Raw genomic sequence first — 20,068 nt, 5'->3', positions numbered from 1 at the left:
ATCTCACCACATTCATGTTACACAGGAAAAATTTGCAAGTTTGAAATTTTGAAAGTTGTTCCTGTAAATTTTCCTCAATCCCAGTAGTCACATGCAAAATCCTGTGATACATCCACATTTTCACTTTGATCATGAAAAATGAAAAACAAAATTGAAAAAAAAAATAGTGCATCACTTCATATGCAGGAAATCTAACTAACCACTGTGTGCAGATGGGCATATGAGCCCTAATATGTCAAATCATTTAAGGAACCATCTATGAAAACAGCTCTGATGGCCCCATTGGAATCATCTGCAGCCCTAAGGTTTTGCAGGTGCTTGTTCGCATTTTGGCACTTAGCACTGAAGAATTTTGCAGATAAAATTGAGGCCCAGACATTCCTATGGAGCTGCACCAAAGCAACAATTTTTTTCTGAAAGCAAAATTTCTGCAAAAGCAGTATTTTGATAGTGTGGAAAAAGATAAAGGAAGACCTGACTGATTTAATCTCTCCCCAGTATTATCAATCTTTTAAATTTCAAGTTGGAATTTCCAATATGATTCAGAAGGAGATCTTTGTTCAGGTCACTATCCTTCTAACAAGATGATTTTAATCCCCCTTTCTGAGAGTGTGCAAATGGGCCAAGCCCTTTTTCCCTTATCACGAGCTTGATTGTTTCATTCTTCAATCTGTTTACCTTCAGAACGCATAGAAATCTACTGGATATAGAAATGTGTGAGGAAGTGTTCCAAGAGATTGAATCACAAGAAGTAGTAACTGTCACACAACTGAGATGTGTCAAAAAGAAAGATGGATCTTATTTGTGTGGCCATGTTGTGCATCTAACAAAATGTGATGTTATTATGACCAGAATTCTGCTAATCTTACACACATTGAATTGCTCTTCATTTTGGAAATTATACATGTCAGCTGTAACTCTTGTTTCTTATCTTATACGTACCAGTGTCCTATCCCAGAAGTAAACAGAGCTGCTGAATGGAGCATGCATTAGAGATATTATTGATTCTGAACACATAAAATAAAGGGCTTGCACTTCAACAATGAAATGTCACACTCAAGAAAACAAATTAATGTTTTGCAAGTGATGTCAATGGGGTCAAATTTTGGTCTTGTCAGTAGTTCATACAACAAAATATGCACAACAAATACAATTGCAAACTAGATTGCATTTGAATTATTGATTAAGCAGGATGTATTTTAAGACCAAGTGGCAGGTGCCCAAGAAGTGTAAAGTGAAATATGGATATATTTTCAGAGAAAATTGAAAATACTAAGATGTTCAAGCTGTGGTAGAAACACCAGAAATTAAATTGAACATATTAACTTACCAGCAGGAAGTTCTCTTTTTTTTTTTTTTTGTTTCAGTTTGTACCTGTAGGGCTGCTTGACATTCCACTTGTTTTCAACACAATTTCTTCATTGCTTTTCAGTGGTGAAGTTGAATTAGATAAAACATGTTTGTTGGAGGATGTTTCCCTAATTCTTAATTTGACAGGAATGGAAGCAATGCCTTTGGCAGTCTTCTTTATTTCTGTTATTGTAGCAGACCTAATGTTCCCGAAAGCTTCAGACATCTGTTCTTCCCTGCTCTTTCTTTAGCATTGCCACTGGGCACAATGACAGTTTAAGACCTTTATTGTGCTGCTCTTAGTGTTTCAGTGCCCTTTTCTCTTACAGACAAGACTTGGATCAAGAAACTTGGCTAACAGAGGTGAAGAACTAAGGAGATGTCTTCTCTTCCTCTAACTTCTCCTTTGCTTGAAAATCCAAGCTTTCTGATTGTGACTTAACTCAAATCAATTTAACAATTTGTTTAGCTAACACTGCACTTGACTTAAATGTAACAATTTAGTTCAAAATCTAGAAGTTGATCATTAGTTAATAATCTAATAAATTGAGGCACATCCTTGGCTCCTGGATTCAGCTTCCATTTCTGTCAGAACTGATTATATTTTGCATGCTGCTTTTGCCATGCACCCCTGTTGCAGAAGTCACAGGAAACAATACTGGCATCTGTAAAACTGCTTTATCCTTCTCAATGTTTTTCTGCTGCAGGGTTTAGGATGTGTTTTTCTAGGAATCTGTGTTGAACTGGCCAGGCATGACTGGAAGCCAGCTACCCTAAAGGCAGGATTTCACTTGACTACTAATACCTATGGTATTTCTGCTTGTTGGATACCCACACACCCATGCACCTTGTTCTTTAAGGGAAAGCCTTTCCAGTGAGGGCCTGGGGCAGGGAACCAGGCTACAGTCCCTGATGCTGTGCTGGGGTCAGCAAGTTGCTTCATTCCTCCTTCTCTCAGGAATGCAAAGTGGAAGTGGGAAATGGTGACTGGGGCTGTGTCCCACAGAGTCACCAGCCCTGTCACTGCTCAGACACCTTTAGGGAGGAGGAGGAGGAGGAAAAGGGAAGAGAGGAGATGATGGAACTGCTGAGATCAGCAAGGGAGAGGAGAGAGGAAGGGGGATGATCACTGTCAATTTTCTTTGCTTTTTAATTATGCTCTGCTGTCTCATCAAGGTTGGAGTCACACTCCTAAACCTTGTTTTGTGCACCTTTCCCCACCTCCAGGCATTTTGTCAGTGTCCAGATAATGCAAAAGAAGCTGTAAACACAAACGGTGGTTGCTTAAGTCCTCTTTAGCTTCATCAGGGGTTTGCCACATCTGGTGGAGCAAAAGCGCTGAGCAGGACCATGCTGGTTTCCTATTTGGTGAACACAAGTGCATTACCATCTGTAGCACATCATGGCACAGAATCACTTGTGTAGGCACTCAACTCCATAGGCCCAAAAGCAAACAGAGCGGTCCTTAAGTGTCCACTATTCTCATGTGCTTGTGAGCAAGGCCTTGGGAGACAGCCAGCATAGGACTGAAGAGTAACGCAAGCTGTAGTTGTGATGCTGGATGTCAAATTTCAGCCAGCATACTCAGGTACTCCAAGGTGGTGCCTGAGAAGAGGAGGCTTTGGGGGCTTCCACAATTCCCCATTCTCAGTAGAGAACAAAAGTTAAGATTAATTTTTGAAATAATACATAGATACCATCTTTCATTAGGTGTAATAAGCATAATGAAAATATTTATTATAAGATTTTTCTCCTGAATGGATAATATTACACATGAATTACAAGTAATTTTATACTAATTGTGTTCTCAACTGTATTTCACTTTGATTTTCTTCCAGCTTGGAAATATTTTTTTTAAAGTATTTACGTGTTCTTGCCTAATTATTCCTCGCTGCCTATACTCTACCCATTGTTTATACTCTACCCATCTCTCAATCTTGTTGATCAAAGTTAGGAGACATGCCATAAAAGTGAATGGAGTTAACTGCTTAAAAAAACCCAACCTACCAACCAAACAAAAAAACTCCAAACAACCCAGGTGAAGCCCTGTGTCTTTATTAATTTCAGCTACCAAGAAATTTTAACTGAAAAATTTTCCACCTCCAATTTGTTGAAACAAAGAACACTTGGCAGGGCTTTTCATAGTACACACAATTACAAAATTGCAGATGTGTTACAAGCTAATAAACCTCAGTAGTTAAGGATTTAGATGAGACTCCTTTTCCACATCACATATTATCCTTTTTTTTTTTTTTCACTTAAGAGAATAAATTGAATGTTATAAAGTTAGGTTTAACAAGGCAGAAACCAGCAGGGTATACTTCATTGCTTGCAGTATATTGAGTCTTGAGGCACTGTGGAGTATAGGATGCTAGGAGACGTTTTATGATGTGATTTTCTCTATGAGAGCTTTAGTATGAGTTGGTAAGGGGTATTTATGCATTTTACAGTTACATATGACAGTATACACTTTCCACTTTAAAAATTCTTAAGAACAGCACACAAACAATAAAAGGAGCCTTTTAGCAACTGTAAAACACACTGCTCCAGCTCAGCTCCTGAGGTGCAGGGAAATCATACCTGACTTTTCTACACCAGATAAAAAAGCTGGGCCAGTAAAGCAGAGCATTTTAAAGTTCTAGGTTTTGATACAGCAGAAAAAAAATGCCAAGACACCCAAGAAGAAAGCCACAGCAGGAGCTTTATCAAACCACGCCTGCAGGTTGCAGGAGTGGCTTGAAATCACTCCTGCCTCTGCCCACTCTGTACTGGCACCAGCAATGGCACACCAGGATTCTTAAGGCTTTACTGGTGTTCCTTGCTCACTCTTGCAAATATTTAGAAATAAATACATTCCACATGAATGAGGAGAAGTCAAGATGCTTTAATCCCTTCTTTACTCTGTCCTTATGGTTAAGTGAATGAATGAAAAATAGAAGCAAAACTATGAAGTGCTGGCTGACTAATTTACTATTTTGGCAGTCAGTAGGTAAATGTATTTGACTTTTTGAAAATTGTGCAAAATCTTCAGGTTAAAGATGATACATACAAAATGTGACTTTTCTGAGTTTCTTTCCTTCAGGAAGATGATATGTGTTGTTTTGTTTATTGACAGTTTAATAAGTTTTTCTAAATTTAATTACAATTGTGAATGTATTTAAAATGCGATGGAATCCACATAAACTCCACTTACTGTAATGAATGAGGAAAACCAAGGGGTTTTAACATTTGTGCTTTATCTGACCAACACACATCAGATATGAAGGTCCAAAATAGAGTAGATAACTTTACTGCAGATGCCAGTGCTGTATTTCTACACACGTTAGAAAAGTTTCCAGCCTTTTCTACTAACATCTGATGACAATATTCCGAAAAACGTAGCTAGTCTGTCAGGTATCTCTGGAATATGAACACATTTTTCCTGGTGCTTATGGGGAAGAGTAAAAATATGTGGGCTTGACATTACCCAGGATCTGATCTTCATAGTTAGGAAGGCAGCAGAAGAAGAATCCCAAGCATATTTCCATAATGGCGGTGGTCCAGCCAAAGCCATAGGCCCAGCTAAACATATTGATTCCTGTCATTTCAACTTCAGATGAGAACTTTACTGGGTAAATGACCAGGCCCATGATGGAGAACACAGCTGCAGAAACAGGAGAAAACAAAAAAATGTTTAACACCCAGCACCACTGCTGTCCTCCATAATCCCTGTATCTAAACCCATCCATGTTTTGGAGGATCTGAAAATCGATCCAGTGCCATGAGAGACTTTGATTTTTCATAGACAGCTCAATTGCACACAGGCAGAGGCTTGGGTATAAGATCAGCTGAGGAAAATATCAGATCTAGTATGCACAAGCATATATCTAGACAAGCTAAACTCGACTCCATATGCTGCCTTACCAGCCACGAAAAGCAAGCCTCCGATCCCACGAATGAAGTTGAACCGAAGTGTGTCGATGGCAAATGCTATGATGGCCAGTGCAAAACAGATGACTAGAAGTAGAAAGCCAACCAGGTATGTGGCAGCAGCAGCTCTTCCCCAGGCTGAAATCAGAAGGAAGATATATTAGAAGGGAGTAAAAACAAAAACAAAGGCTGGTTTTCTTTGGTTAATAATTAAAGGTTAATTTTAAAACCTGTGAAAAGAGGATCATCTCCCAAGAAAGCAAGCATGGGAGCTTTCTATCCTCTTACAGGTGAGCATTTCAGTTCCACAAGAAATCATGCACTAAATGCAGAATGCATAAAATTGCAGATTGGTCTTCTCATGCAGAATGAAATGGGGGCTTGGGTGCGAGCTTACTGTTAAGTTTTAGCAATTAAGAATTAAGAGAGAAATGGCTTTAAAGGTGTAAAACTGGACACTGTCCTTCAATAGCAAATATTACCTCAGCAGATGCCATAAAACCAGCTTTGTTTTGCACAGACAAGGAGAATTAAACTGTCCCTGGAACTAATAAAATCTTCCTTTGAAACAAAGTGTTTATATAATCTGGCAAACTTAAAGGAATGGGAATAGCCCATAAATGTCAGAATTCGGTGATTTCTGTCTTTCAGCCTCAGTTTAGCTCTGTGTCCTAAATGGAGCTAAGAATTTGAAATCTGTTTTGTAGGGAAATTGGACCTCTGATTTTGGTCCAAATTTAGAACCACTGCATTTCAAAAAGCTTCTTCCAGATATTAATTCTTTCATTTTCAAATTATAAATTTTTATGTTATAACATGTTAAAGCAAAGCATATTGCTTTGGCATAACAACTGGAAAAAATATTTATTTAATATTTCAAGACTTGAGGAGCAACTACTGTTCAAAGAGATCAAAGTGTCTCTTCTTCTAGATGTAAAAAAGCCACTTTGACACATTTTAAATTGTGTATTAAATTGAGTAAGCAGTTAAAGTCTGCTGCGCATCTAGAGACTTCATCCCCTCATCTAAGCCACTGTCTTTGTCAGACATTGGCTTCTAACCAAATATATGCAACAGCAGTGCCAAAAAATTATCACAGCCCAAACAACCCTGACAATAATTACAATTCAACTTAAATGCAGTGTATGCTGTTCAGTAAAAGTTCCCTCTGAAACTGAGTAAGTAACCTATCAATTTGTTTGCTTTAAGCATGGAAGTAATAAAATGCAAAGTGTCTTTCTATCCCTTAACCTGAGTCAAGTAAGCATGAAAGCAGCTGTCCTGTTTCCAATGAGTGACAGCTTGGTGCTCTATCTCTTTCCCCAAGGCCCACACCACCACTACTCTTAGGCAAGAAAAATGGATCAGGATTTTCCAGCTATCCTTTTCTAACCCTCAGTCCATCAAAACCAACTTCCCTTTTGTTTGCATTTCAGCATTCTCCCTGCTTTATGATTCCTGCTCCCTTCTAGTTATCGCACTGTATCTTCAGTTTTATTTAATCTCCATTCTCTTTCTTATTCCACAAACTTTCTGTCTGCTTTGTAGGGCTTTTCAACTGGGTTGTTTTCCCAGTAAACAGGCAGCTGCCTGGGAAGACTGAAAGGGACAGCAATTGTGTTCTTACATCTCATTTTCTAGCCCAGTGTTTTAGCTCAAACTCCTCTCTAGGAGTTTACAGGGGGCTCAGAGGTAGAGTGTGCAGTGTGGAGGCACAGGAGGGAGGACAGCACCTCAGACAGATTATCAGAAGAAACAGTCAAGAAGAGGAATTTCTTATACTGCTCAATATACCCCACTGAAGGTGTTCCTATTCCCAGTCTCTCTGTTACCCGTTCAAAACAGCAAAAAAGGGGGCATCTGGCCATAAGAGCTGTTTCTCAACAATGGTGATCTCACTGCTCTTGGATACAAGAGTTCTGGACACTTCTGGCAGAAGGGTGAAATTACAAGAACATCTAGAGGTGATGTTTTTTCTTAGGTACACAATTGCTTGTGGTTAGATACAAAACTCCCAGGCAAAGGAGCAGACTCAGAGCACAGCTGCCTGCCCAGCAAGTTCTGAGACACCAGGAGTCCTGGGGGTTCCACCTCCCCTGCTGCCCAAGCTCAGCCTTGCTTCCCAAGAGCAGCTGATGGTAGAGCACCAAGCCCTGGGGTGGGAGCAGCACCTGGGCTGGGGGCTCAGGGAGCTGTGCCTGGTAGCTGCAGACATGTGGGGTGGCACCTTGCTCATGCCAGCAGCTCCCTCCCCCTCCAGGCTCACCCAGGTGTTTTTCCTGAAGTAGTGTTCCAAATGCTGTGACTGTATGGAAGCAGATTGGGCGCACGCCCAGCCTGCTGGGCATTGGCTATGTGGCAAGAAGAGACATGCTTGTTGCAGGATGCTTACACCATTTGGAGGCATTGCTCAATCAATCACCTAACAGCCAATTTTGTGTCTCAGTTCTACAAAAGAGAAAAGAAACCCCTCAACGCTGGAAGAAAAACAAAACACAACTCCAAGGCAGTAGAGCATATGAACAGTGAGTCTCTACAGGGTTTTTTTGAAAAAAAGTATTCTGAGTTCATCTGTCCTTTACAAAAAGCAGCAGCTATCAGTAGTCTAAGACCACAGTGTGTAAACATCTTACCTTCCTAGAGTAAAAGGTAACAAAGGCTTTGTACAGCAATAATTACAAGTGTTTCTATATTTGACATGCTTATTTTGTCTTGTGCCAGCCAGGAATACTAGAGTAGCTTAGTTCTTTATGAATAGAGCTAAGACTTAAAATTCCTTAAAAATGTCAGAATTAGAAGAATTAAATTGGTCAAAAAACACTGACAAGCAAGTGGCTAATTTGGTGCCAAATATTTTCTTATCTTCCAATGTTGTGGGGGTTTTTGTCTTTAACATTGAGTAAAAATATAAATAAATTGTTCTATCTGCAAAGCTTTTTCTTAAAAATGTGAACTTCAGGCCAAAGAATCCTCACAGGTGCAACACCAATTCAGTGTGTTCTTAGCTGTAAAGCAAGGGCAGTTAAAAGCTGAAAGGGCCCAGTCCACCTGTCACCAAGTCAAAAATTGAAACAGAGGGAGCAGCAAGTTACAGGATATCAAACTGAGTTTGTAAAAATATTCAGCAGTTTTTGCGATCTATTTTCTCAGCCCCAAAAATGGTGGTGATCTTTTGGCTGTTTAAGAGTTAAAATGTGCTTGTGAGAAAAGAAACATGAGTTTATACAAAAGTGTTCTTGAATACCAGCAGCATCCTGTAATGCTTTGGTGCCAGTCCCATTTCTGTCTTTTTCAGTTCCTCCACCAGCTGAAAGATCACCAGTGAACATTATGAAAGGGTTTGTGGGCAGCTACACACCAGCCACTCTTCAAAACTCCTTCTAACTGGCAATTTTCTGAGCAATTTGGTCTTTAAACAAGACATTGCTATCCCAATGTCAAGGCAAGAGGAACCCACGTTCTCACACCTGTCTCAAGCGGGCGAGGACGGTGCTTCTGATAGCAGAGTTTTTTATGTCAGTCAGCGGTGATTTGTGAGAGTCTGGGCTATCCAAAGTGAATACAGTAATATGTGACTACTGGAAAATCAAAACGAGTGCCTGACTTCTATAACTCCCTGCTGTATGAGAATACCCCTGAGCTAATTTAGAGACCAGAAAGAGCCCTCCATGCCAGAACAGAGCTCATGATATCTTATGAGCTACATAATTAGCTGAGACAGAATTCAATAATAACACTGATTTATTACTCTTCTATTAAAGCTAACTCAGTTTGGAGGCAGCATGACTACCTCTTGTATTGCACCATATTAACACATTCTGATTATCCTATATCTGGCTGCAACCATAGGGAAGCTGATAGATTTAATTAGACATCCAGGACTAAGAATGTCTCCAGTTTCCTGCCTTCCTGATTTTGCTCCCTCACACATTTTACAGTTTATGAAAGTATAAACACTGTCGGTGCTTCACACAAAAAGAAACAAACTTTCTTGCTTAGCAGTAAGTTGAGCCAAAACTTTGAGCCACCAAACCTAGTATTTCCTTAGCCTGTCATCTTTCATGCTCCAAATGTACCTTCACAAGAAGGGCTGTTTTGTCTTGAAAATAGCATATAACCTTTACTTCCTCCATGACAAATACAAATGCCAAAGTTCCTGGTGTATGTGTTTCAAAACATGGGAAAACACTCACAATAACATTCTCATGTTTTTCTTGATCTGGTACTCCCACACTACATAAACTGCTGAGTCTCTCCTTGGGTGACATTTTCTGAAAGCAACCCCAGAGAGTTCAGAAGTACCACTCCTTGTATTATCAATAGGAACATGCTTCTCCAAATTTTCCTCTTGGCTGGAAGCTAAATACACAACTAGCATTGGAAAGAAAAACAAATATTTATTGCCAGCACAAAGACACCAACAATTATCGAGAGGTTCTTGCTGACTGACCATTTTTACACTGCAGTGAATTGTGCAGTGATTTGAGGAAGGGTAGCTCTAATTCACAAGAACCAGGGAGGGGTGAAAGAAAACGTAACAGACATTTTGCTCTGTTATCCTTCATACCACCAAGGGAAAGAAACATAAACCATGCAGTTCTAGCTGCAGTCTTGCAGAGCAAATCTTAGGAGAACTAAAATCTGCAGTGGTAGCAATTCATCTCTGTGTTGTACGTAATGAGAATGTTTCTAGGCTGAGTTTCAGAGCTCAACCTGTTTAACATCTCTCTGATTAAAGGGAAAGAGTATTATTTTGGAAACAAAGCTGAACTCACTTGAGTTTCTCAACCTGGCGTTCTTTGTCAGGGTGTGGCAAACACTGCAGAGCACATGCTTCACTTTGAAAGGTTTTTTTTTTGGCCAGGTTTTACCCATTTCCCTTTGGTTTGTTCTCCTCAAGAAAGTTTCCATGTGAAAGTGCACGTGTTTGCAGCAGAACTCATGTTCCCTTAGCCTGACTCTTATGGTGGTCCATCAAACCCATTAACCCACATCTCTACCAGCCAAAGGGTTACAAGCTGCTGGTGTACATGCACACCACTGTCATCAGGACTCTGGATTTCCTGTGTTACCTGTGCAACATGACACAGTGCAAAGTCCTGTCTTCTGGAAATACCGACTCTGTAACATGCCAGCTATGGGGAATTTCTGTGCTCTTTCTGGAAACAAATGCACACTATAATCTCTGTAATTGTTTGCTGATCACATGAGCTGGCATTGAAATACCAGTGTGCATGTGTTTGTATACAGCCAAAATAAATCAGAAACTACCAAAAGCTGCTTCTTTTGGTCAAAATGCATGTGCAGACTAACAGCCATTGACTAAAAGTTATTTCAAAGGAAATTTGTACAAATGAAAAAAAATCACATATTAATCATGGATAATTTATGAATAGAATAAAGCGAGGAAAATAATATCAAAAGGTATGATTAGATATGTATTATTTTCCAAATTTCTGTCTTCATTGCATCTGGATCATTCATAAAAGAACTTCATTCTCTGTATATCTTTCATGTGGGTAGTCAATACTGGAGGTTTTTCTTTGGATTTTTTTGGTTGAAATTTATATCTTTTGCAGTGGAATACAGAATTTTTAGTCTTTCTATATGGCATCCTCTTTGGTAACTCTGTTCTTTTCCCCCTACCATAACTTTTTTTTTTAGAATTCATTGGCGTTAATACAGATTTCTCATTTAATAGCAGAGTCTTATCTCATAAAAGTAGTTTTTGTGTGAGCCAGAACCAGCTTTTAGCTTGCCACCTTTTAAAAGACAGCCATAGAAACAGAGAATGACCTATTTAGGTTCACATTAGGGTAATGTCATGGCCAAAGTTTCTCAATGATTAGTAACAGGTCCCATATAAATGAGAAAGGATTAGGACATTAAGACAATTACCCTACAATAATGATTTTAGATGACAACATTAAGGAAAAGAACATTTATACGCAGTTCTTCTATCAATAAAACACAGTGTACATTAGCAGAAGGCAGTGTTTTGTCCATAGCTGCATGCTAAAGTGATAGCTCAGCGTGGCTTGCTGGGCTTTAACTCCTTTAAAGGAAAAACTTATTAGTTCCTCACCCCTGACTTCACCCACCAACAAACACAGGCAAGACCTTTGTGTAATCTGCAACTCTCCTTTCTTACTGAGGCAAGCAATTAAACTTAGAAGCTATTCTGATTTGAATTGGAGGGGAGGAGCAGTTACATCTTGAGGGAGTGGTTCGAATTCATCTTATCTCATCTCAGGCATGTACAAGCTTGACTTAGAAGCTGGCTTCTGCAAATCGTGCATTAATGAGAGCTGCTCCCTGATGCTTCCTTAGTGCTGGGAAGGCAGAAGGGGCAGAAGGTGTAGAGCCATCATCAAAGGGAGTATCAAGGGAGTAAGTTAGATATTAAATATAATGCACACACAGTGCCTCAGAATTAAAGGTTTGCTCACGAGAGAGTCAGGGAGTACCCCTATCTCACATTATCTTCAGAAGCAGTTGCATATACTGAGAAAATCTCAGGATTAAAGCTCAGCCTCACACACTTTAATGCTGTAACATTTTTTTTCCTCCTATTTTTTTCCTATTTATTTTAAATTAAAGCAGGATTACTTATACATGGATGGAGTTTGGGAGGGTCAGGTAAATAAAATAGGTAAGGTATTGATTAATCGGTTCATTTACATAAGCTCAGTTAATGAGAATAGCAAGATGTACCTGCTCCCTAATTACCCCTGTGTGGGTTGAAATATTTAATGTGAATTAAACAGCATCCATTTCCATGATAATGCTGGCTATGAACTAGGACTTTTAATCAAAACAGTAGAGTGGGACCTTTTTAAAAAAAGTTCTTTTAAAGTTTTATATTCCCAGAGTAATTTGGAACTAATGAACACTGCATTTACATCTTATTTTCTTGTGCAGTAAGAATTGTTGTCACTCTTGATCTGCAGTTTTCATGCTGTGAGCAAACTTTGTTCTGAAACCCTGATGAAAATCACCTTTTGCACTAGGGAATTTCCACTAACAGACAGCAGCTGTGAACCTGGATCTGATTTTCTGATAGAAGCAAAATTTTACTGTTTGCAAAATAAAACCCTCAGAATATAAGCAGAAGTCGTGCTTCATACTCATAAAAAATGTATTGAATTTATTTACTCTTGTTAATGAAACAGGTTTTACAATGCATCCTGAAAATATTTATCCCTTGATACTTACTGCTGATGAGGTTAAATGAACTGCAGAGAGACTTCCTATTTTTTGGGGGCCTGATTTGGGCACAGCATACATATGTCAGCACAGTAGGTGACATTAGATGTATTCCGTTTCAGATTAGTAATTCAGCAGGACTGAAGTGAAGTGTTATTTAGTACTAGTAGAAGGAAGCTAGACACCTCTGGAACACAGGCTAGTGTCAGCACTCCATAAGCTACTTTGAGTTCCTGGGAATTTTTGAGCAATGAGTTATTTTGTAATGGTACTTGACAAAGAAGAAACATGGCATTACAATGTTCACTGTGTCAGTGTGTTTGAGGTGTCTCAGAACAGCATAAGCTGCCAGTAAAAAGTGATACAGAAATGTGAAAGAATGTTTTGTTTCTTTTGCTGTTTAACACCTTCCCACTTTATATGTTTAAACCTATAGTGGAATTTGAAATGCATCTTGCAGCCCTTATCACTGTTCAGACTATGGAGATGTTGATATGGCCATGCTGTATTAGATTACCTCAATAAACTAAGAGGAACAGGTGAGGTGAAGAGGATTGAGAGTTTGGCCACAAGTTTCCACATGCTGTCAGCAGAGATGCCTCCTGTGTAAGTGAATGGAATCCTCTCTTCAGGACTTCAGGGCCTGAAAATGCAAAGTGTTGAGGATCTTCTCAAAATCCTCAGCACCAGCAGTTTATATCTCCTGATGGGCAGATGAGAATGTTCCACATGACTGCTATTTTTCCACATAATCTAACCGTATGTGGAAGGCTGGATAATGAACAGTGGGATTACATGTGCAATTGCTCTCTGGAGCATTAATTGCTCAAGAGCATTACTATTATTTAGAAAAGAATCTGATTAAATGAATCTGCCACTGAAATTATAAAAGTACAAACTCTAAAACTACAAGGGAAAGCACACAAGCAATTGCAGAAAAGGAATAAAAATTGCCATGGTAATTAAATGCTCTGGCCTTGATTCCCTTCTCTTATACCTGTTTAGAAACAATGGGGTGTCTTCTACATACTGGGGAAAAATAAAATATTTTCTTTCTTTCTTGCATCATTCCTTACAAATACTGCTGTGATTTTTTTCATTAGCTCTATGTTTAAAACTGTATTTTTTCTCATTCTAAGCTTTGAATAATTATTGAGTATTCTACATTATTCTGTAACTAATCTTGTAATCTCATTTCTCACTGGTTAATCCCAGGAAACCTTACACTTTAAGGAGAACAATGTCTTAGGAAATCATATGCTTCTCTACACACTGTCATTAAAACTACAGACAACCACTTTATATAAATACAGTATTGTATGGTATTTATATAAATACCAATGGTACTTATATAAATACCATTTTATGCTACAATACAACAGGAACAGCAGCAGCCTTTTGTTTTCATTTTCACCCTGTGCCAAAGGAGTAGAGGCCTTTAATCCAGGCCATGCACAGGGCTCCATCTTGGGCTCTCCCACAGGCTTCTTTGAACTGCTCAGAAACCTCCCCAGCCTCTTTCCCAGCTGCAAAGACACTTTTGCAAACCTACTTGGATGTTACCAAATTCTTAAAGCTGTTAAGGGCAGAACCTTGACTTCAGGAAAAATCTGCAATAAAGGCTCAGTGACTTGAGTTGGTCCCTACTTCAAAAGCACAGTTACTTGTTTACTTCATTTCTATTTTGATGTACAGACACCCTCAGATGCCAGAGAGCCACTGGGACATCTCGTTTGTCCTCCATCTGCTGTATCCCATCCTGTCCCTCTGGAAATATCCCCATGTAACTCTGCTCAGGGTGCTTACTTCATCTTGGGGCAAGTAAGGGCTTCCCCATGCTGGGATTAGGTGCTGGCTGTCAGATGTGATGGGAATGTGGGAGAAGGAAAAACAGTTTTACGTAGGTAGTGTGGTAGTGGCAAAACTTGGTGTCTGGTCTGTTCTGTGCCATGGGTGTAATGAGTCACTGCTCTGATGGAGAAGGTAATTTTCCAGAGGGAAAGCTGTGTGGCCAGCAGTGCAAGGCCAGTGGTAGGTGCAGTATCAAGAGAGAGATTTTGGAAACTGATCCCAACCACACCATGTAACCTTGCTGTTGTATCACAACTTGGGGATTTTTAGTAAGTGATTTCTATTTTGTTCTTCCTCCAGGATAATAAATGTGCTTCACTGTAGCAAAAGATTACTTGGAAACAAAAGCCTGGTACAGGAAAAACAGGGGGAAAAAATCTACTCATCAATGGGGATGCAGAATATTTATTTTCTCAAAAGGATATTACTTTTGCAACATTTCCTTCTTTCATTTATCCTGTAGCCATACTTATCTGCTCTCATATTTGAAGTAGTTTTTGTTCATTGTAATCATACTATACTAGCCTACTTATCTTGTAGTATTTCATTCATATTCATAGACCAAAATAAAGCTGGATACCTAGAACAGAGTTGCCCATTATTTGCCTGGAAGACAAGCTGCATAAAGGTGTCCTTTCCAGATGGCAAAATCATTCATCCCTCCACTAATCTCCACAGCCACAAACCCCTCCACACATCTCAGGAAAAACCTATAATAGAATATTACAATGTGAAAATACTGAAGATGTGGATTCCACCTGCCATATGGAAAAGCCTTTTCCTGATTTTTTTCCCCAAGATCTCTGTTTGCACTATGCAAATAAGATGACCTCTTCAACATACACTTTAAAATTTCAGTTGTTTTGATGGCAGCATCTGCAAATGGAAGAACTGCAAGGCTGGGTGGAAGATAAGATGGGACAAGTGTAGTCACAAGTTTTTCACCCTTTGTGCATCACATTCAGACTAATAAAATCAGTTATTTCCCCCCACATTATTTATGTTTATTATGTATTTACCTACACATGTTTAAACATCTTCAAAGCCTGCAGTGGAATAAATTGCATACTGAAGAAATGTCTCAGGTCTGCAAGACACACCTTGTTCAAGACACGTAATATAGCCAAAGAACAAGAAAAACAAAGGAGTGCTGTGCCAGCATTATTATGGGGTTTAACCTGTGCATTTTCTTTGTAAGCTCAGCCATGTCCCACTGAGATGCATTCCATATTGCTCATTATCTATCCAAAAAGTCTTATCCTCTCTTTGTATTTGTTCAAGCATGACACCAGACTGAACCCTTTGTTTTTTCAAGTGCAAGAACAATGAAGAGCAAGAGCAATGAATCTCAGTCCCTTATCCTAAATTCCATGCATTTTGAGTAAGTGTCCTAAGGCATTGGATATTTTTCCTAGAAAGTTATATTTATTTGAATTAAATATGCTTGAAAAGCAACAGTCTTTGAAAAAGTCTACATGAGTGTCATATGTTTAAAGTAGATGATCTGAAGTCTTGGAGAAGATACCTGACTGTGTAAACTCTTCATAGTCTCACTTTCCAGAGCTCATAAACTTTGCAAAAGACCATGGGTGAGCAGATGCTTTCACAAAAGGTAAGAGCGCCTGTGGAGATCCTCCACTGCCTTTCGAAAAAAAAAAGAAAAAAAAACCAACAAAACCTCTGAACTCCACTGATGCAGCCAGTGAAATATTCAACCTTCTTCCCTACCAATATAAACAACCTCAATGACATTGGGGTTTTGCCTTGCAACGGTATAAACATATCTTGAGCAAAACAGCCGAGATTCAAGGGGAATTATAAACATTGCACGTGCAGAATTTGATTTGAATTTGCACATTATAATTAACAACTTGCAAGGATGTTGCAATTATATCTAATTATGATAGGACGAAGATGGCTGTAGTGGATTAAGATAACTACACAGTCCAAGTCATGTTGACAATATTTGCTGGCAGCTGCTGGGGTAGACATACATGTGTTTATCAGTGAAACCACCCCTGCAGGAGGGCCAAATTTCAGAACCTACCCAGCCAGAGGCATATTAGGCAGGGAAGCTGTGAATAAAGGTCAGAGGAAACAAGATGGAAACTGTGGAACGGGGATGGGGGGAAAGAGATCTCATCTCAGGAATACTGTAAAACATTTCTGTCCTTTACGTTTACATCACATCTTTGTCTCTGTGCTCAGGAAGGCTGTAATTACACTTTGTTTAACCAGCACTGTGTTTAGCTTGGCACAAAGTTAAACATCCCATAGAACATGATGCTGAATGCTTGTTTCCATGACCTTTCTGGAGCACAGTAGAAAAATGTAACCCCAGAATTACTAAAACCCTCTATTTCATCACTAAGGCAGGTACAATCAGACTCAACACAAGACCTGGATGCTCACAAATGAGATGCTGTCATGGCCTGGTCTTTTGGGTGGAATCCAAGACCAGCATAGCCACCTCTGCCCTGCATGAGAAAAGGTGGGAGTCACAAAAAAAAAAAAAAAAATCCCAACCCTGCATTACTGAGCAAGGAAAAATGGAGAATGGGATTGGATCTGAGCACATCCCGCCTCCGTAAAGAAGGGGTCTGAGGGAAAGGTCTGGAAAAGATCAGGACAGTGACATGAGTTTGCAGCCTTAACAGTCAGGTCTACAGTCCTCTTCTGGGTCAGGGATAACTCACCCCCATGAAGGGCAAGATGAGCATTTTAATGGCAAAATCTGGCAAAGGCAGAAGCCTGGCAGCATAACCTACTCTTATCTTCCTTTGCATACAGCCTTCACATATTCTCCCACTGGCTAGGTGACTCCATTGTGCCAGACATATCTAGGAAATTTTGTCCAGGATGGTTTTGAGGATTTGCTTAGGCTTCCTGGGTATTCAATCACCTTGAAGAGTTCAGGTGATAGGTGCATGCCTATTGAGGGCATAATGCAGTCATGCAGCTCAGGAACAATGTTTCTAATGCTTTCAGAAGCATCAGTGGACTCTCCAGTATACCTGCTGGATAATGTCCTGCATGTGTGTACCAAGTCCACAATGTTTGTGTTAAAAGTGCTGGACTTATTGTGAATGTGATTCATGGTAACCCCAGACATTGCAGGACAAGTCCACACAGAGGATGACCTCCCTGCTTTGTCTGTAGATGCTGTCCAGTTTCCAGGCCAGATGCTGACTCCCTGCTTTGTATGTAGATGCATACAGGTGCAGAATTTAAAGCTATCAGAGTGAGGCGGGATAAGGAAGGAAGTGAAATGCCAGACACTTATCTAGGTCCCAGAAATAAGGAGAAATTTCTCTTGTATTATCAAGAGAAACAAGGGGAAACATCTCCATGTTTTCTGTCCAGCTGGCATTCATAGCATTTTCCAGGGCCTAACTTGGAGATCAAGAGGAGAGCTCTCTTTTCAGGAGACTTAGGAGGAAACTCAGGACTGAGAAATCCTCTACTAAGCATCAAGTTCTTCCTCCTTCTTCCAAGTGCCATGTAGCAGAGGCCCATTTGCTGGCTTGACTTTCACCCAGACACAGAGATGATGCTGGAGCCCTGAGAGCAGGACTGGATGGTGATGCTTGGTGGAGCTGATCATGCCTGGAGCCCTACACTCACAGAGGCCTGTTGCAATTAACTCATTACAGCTGAATTTTTTGCATAGAAGGTAGAGTTTCATGACATACAATAAACCTTCAGGAACAATTTTGAAACACTGTAATAAATTATCCCTGAGATTGCTTCAGCAAGTGCTTTTACTGTTATTTTTAACAAGAGCTGAGATTCTGAGCCCTAGAGAAAAGATTCTTCTTTGTAATTTGAATGAGCATAAATTGTAAGGACTCTTGAACATCCTTTGCAGCTTAAGCTAACAGCTCTTCATTCACAGTTACTTGTTTCAAACCATGGCCAATAGCAAATATACAGAAAGAAAAAGAAAGGAAAAATAAAAAAGAAACAGAGCACATCCAGAGTGACCCTTCTCTTGGGCTATTCTCCCACACTTGTGGTTTTTCAAGCTGAAGATTGCACCAGGGTCAACATGTTTAATAGAATACTTCACCAAAACTTAGTGCGAACAAGAAATCCTTTCATCTTTTAAAGCTTTCTTTCATAATCGCAAGGAGACTCTTTCACACGACCCACCTACCGGAGCAGTTTCAGGGCAGCATTCTGTAGCCTGACACTCCCTGGGAGTATCTTGCTACCATCTCACATTTTTACCTCCCTGTTTCTGGCACTCAGACCTGCTTGTCACACTAATGCCAGGCTTACCCACACAACTTGTTGTTTGGATGTTTGATCACTGGTAGCCGTTAAGTTTTGAGAAGCAGTAATTAGTGAGAAGAGGTTACCAGATTCTTCTGAGAGAGGAAGAAAGTCCTGTATTATTTTTTGCACTGGTACAATACCATGTGTGGGTTTTTATGTATTGCGTAATCCTCTGGGTTCTTTTCTGCACAGGGGTGTTGAGGGCATTTTATTTCTTCACCCAGTTAGTCAAAAGCCTCGGTGTACTCGGTAACAGTCGCTATTGCCTGTGGATTCATATATAAGTGCCAGGTATGGAGTGATACAGTTAGGAGACCTGCGGGAAGGTGACCTGGGGGATGTGACCCTCTGCTTCAGAGCCTGCTCCCCGCCACCCCTGTAGGCGCTTACCGTAGCCCATGAGGGACTCGCAGCTCCATTCCCCGCCCTGATCAGGCCTCCTGCAGATCTGCCACAGCGACGCTTGCAGCACATAGGGCAAGGTCTGCGACTCCAGCCAGCCCCTGCCCGCCAGCGCGATGATGCCAAAGATGACCCCTATGCCCAGGAGCAGGGGTAGGATCCATCTGCAGCGCGTGTAGTCGAGGCCGTACTTCACCATGGCTCAGGGCAGGTGCTGGCAGGACAAGGCCCTCTCAGCCACAGGCTCGGCCGCGCAAAGCAGTGGGTGCCTCTGCAGAGCTCCTGGAAAGGCGGTGCTGGCACCCGCGAACGCGTGTGCAGATGTTGGAGAAAAGCTTTTCAGCCAGGACAGACACAGCAGAGAGAGAGGGAGGGATGGAGGGAGGGATGGAGGGAGGGAAGGAGCTCCACCTAGATTCAGATGAGTAAGAGCTGCCGCTGAGCAATAACCAGTTGAGCTGGGGAGAAGCTTCCAGGCTGGGTTTATCTGTGAGATCTTCTCTGCCCTGCTGACTAGGTAACAAATCAGGAGATGTTTACCCTCAGCATTTAACACTTTCCTTCCTGACATCCCCACTAGCAGCTGTGCTTGCACCTTTCCATCTTCTAAGGGATCTGCATTATGGCAGGAGAAAGCAGAGACAAGAGGGAACTGTTTGCATGACATGGTGGATGCCTCTGAGACGTGGCACCTGGAGGCTGTGAGCTGCCTTTCTAGGACTCCATTTAAAAATAAAATCATACCTTATTTTTTGCAATTAAAGAAATCCCCATAGCTGTTATAAAGCTAAGGCAATAAAGAATGTCACTGTCGGCACTTCCCCTTCTGGAGCATAGGTACAGAGGAAAAGAAAATACAGTATGATCTGGATATAGCCTTATTGGGAGAACAAAAGCTGAGTTCTGATTTGACTAAGCCTCACAAACACTCCCTGAGTGTGGATCTGGTTGTACAAGCACTGTCTGGGGCCTGTCAGAGCCTGTCTGCAGCTGCTAAGAGTGCAAGGCAGAGATGAGCCATCACCTCTCTGTGCCCTGGGAGGAGACCCAGCCGAGTGCGGGGCAGAGCTTT

At 40.6% G+C, this 20,068-nt stretch overlaps 1 protein-coding gene across 1 annotated transcript; it reads right to left on the bottom strand.

The window, feature by feature from the left end:
- Positions 1-3,389: 3,389 nt before the first annotated feature.
- Positions 3,390-19,269, bottom strand: LOC137470941 (p53 apoptosis effector related to PMP-22-like). Its single transcript, XM_068184804.1, has 3 exons — positions 18,985-19,269; positions 5,254-5,397; positions 3,390-4,993 (listed from the first exon to the last, which is right to left on the bottom strand). Exons 1-3 carry the CDS (start codon positions 19,193-19,195, stop codon positions 4,779-4,781), a joined length of 570 nt encoding a protein of 189 aa, XP_068040905.1. The 5' UTR covers positions 19,196-19,269; the 3' UTR covers positions 3,390-4,778.
- Positions 19,270-20,068: the final 799 nt, after the last annotated feature.

The sequence above is a fragment of the Anomalospiza imberbis genome, chromosome 3, assembly GCF_031753505.1.
Source record: "Anomalospiza imberbis isolate Cuckoo-Finch-1a 21T00152 chromosome 3, ASM3175350v1, whole genome shotgun sequence".
NCBI classification, from domain to species: Eukaryota; Metazoa; Chordata; class Aves; order Passeriformes; family Viduidae; genus Anomalospiza; species Anomalospiza imberbis.
Note: the sequence above shows the minus strand (reverse complement) of the source record. Positions and strands in the feature narration are given on the sequence as shown.

Coding starts and splice junctions, on each gene's coding strand:
- LOC137470941 (XM_068184804.1), bottom strand. CDS start 19,195: ATGGTGAAGTACGGCCTCGACTACACGCGCTGCAGATGGATCCTACCC. Junction 5,398..18,984: donor CGAGTCCCTCATGGGCTACG/GTAAGCGCCTAC, acceptor TTCTGATTTCAG/CCTGGGGAAGAGCTGCTGCT. Junction 4,994..5,253: donor AGGCTTGCTTTTCGTGGCTG/GTAAGGCAGCAT, acceptor CTGTTTCTGCAG/CTGTGTTCTCCATCATGGGC.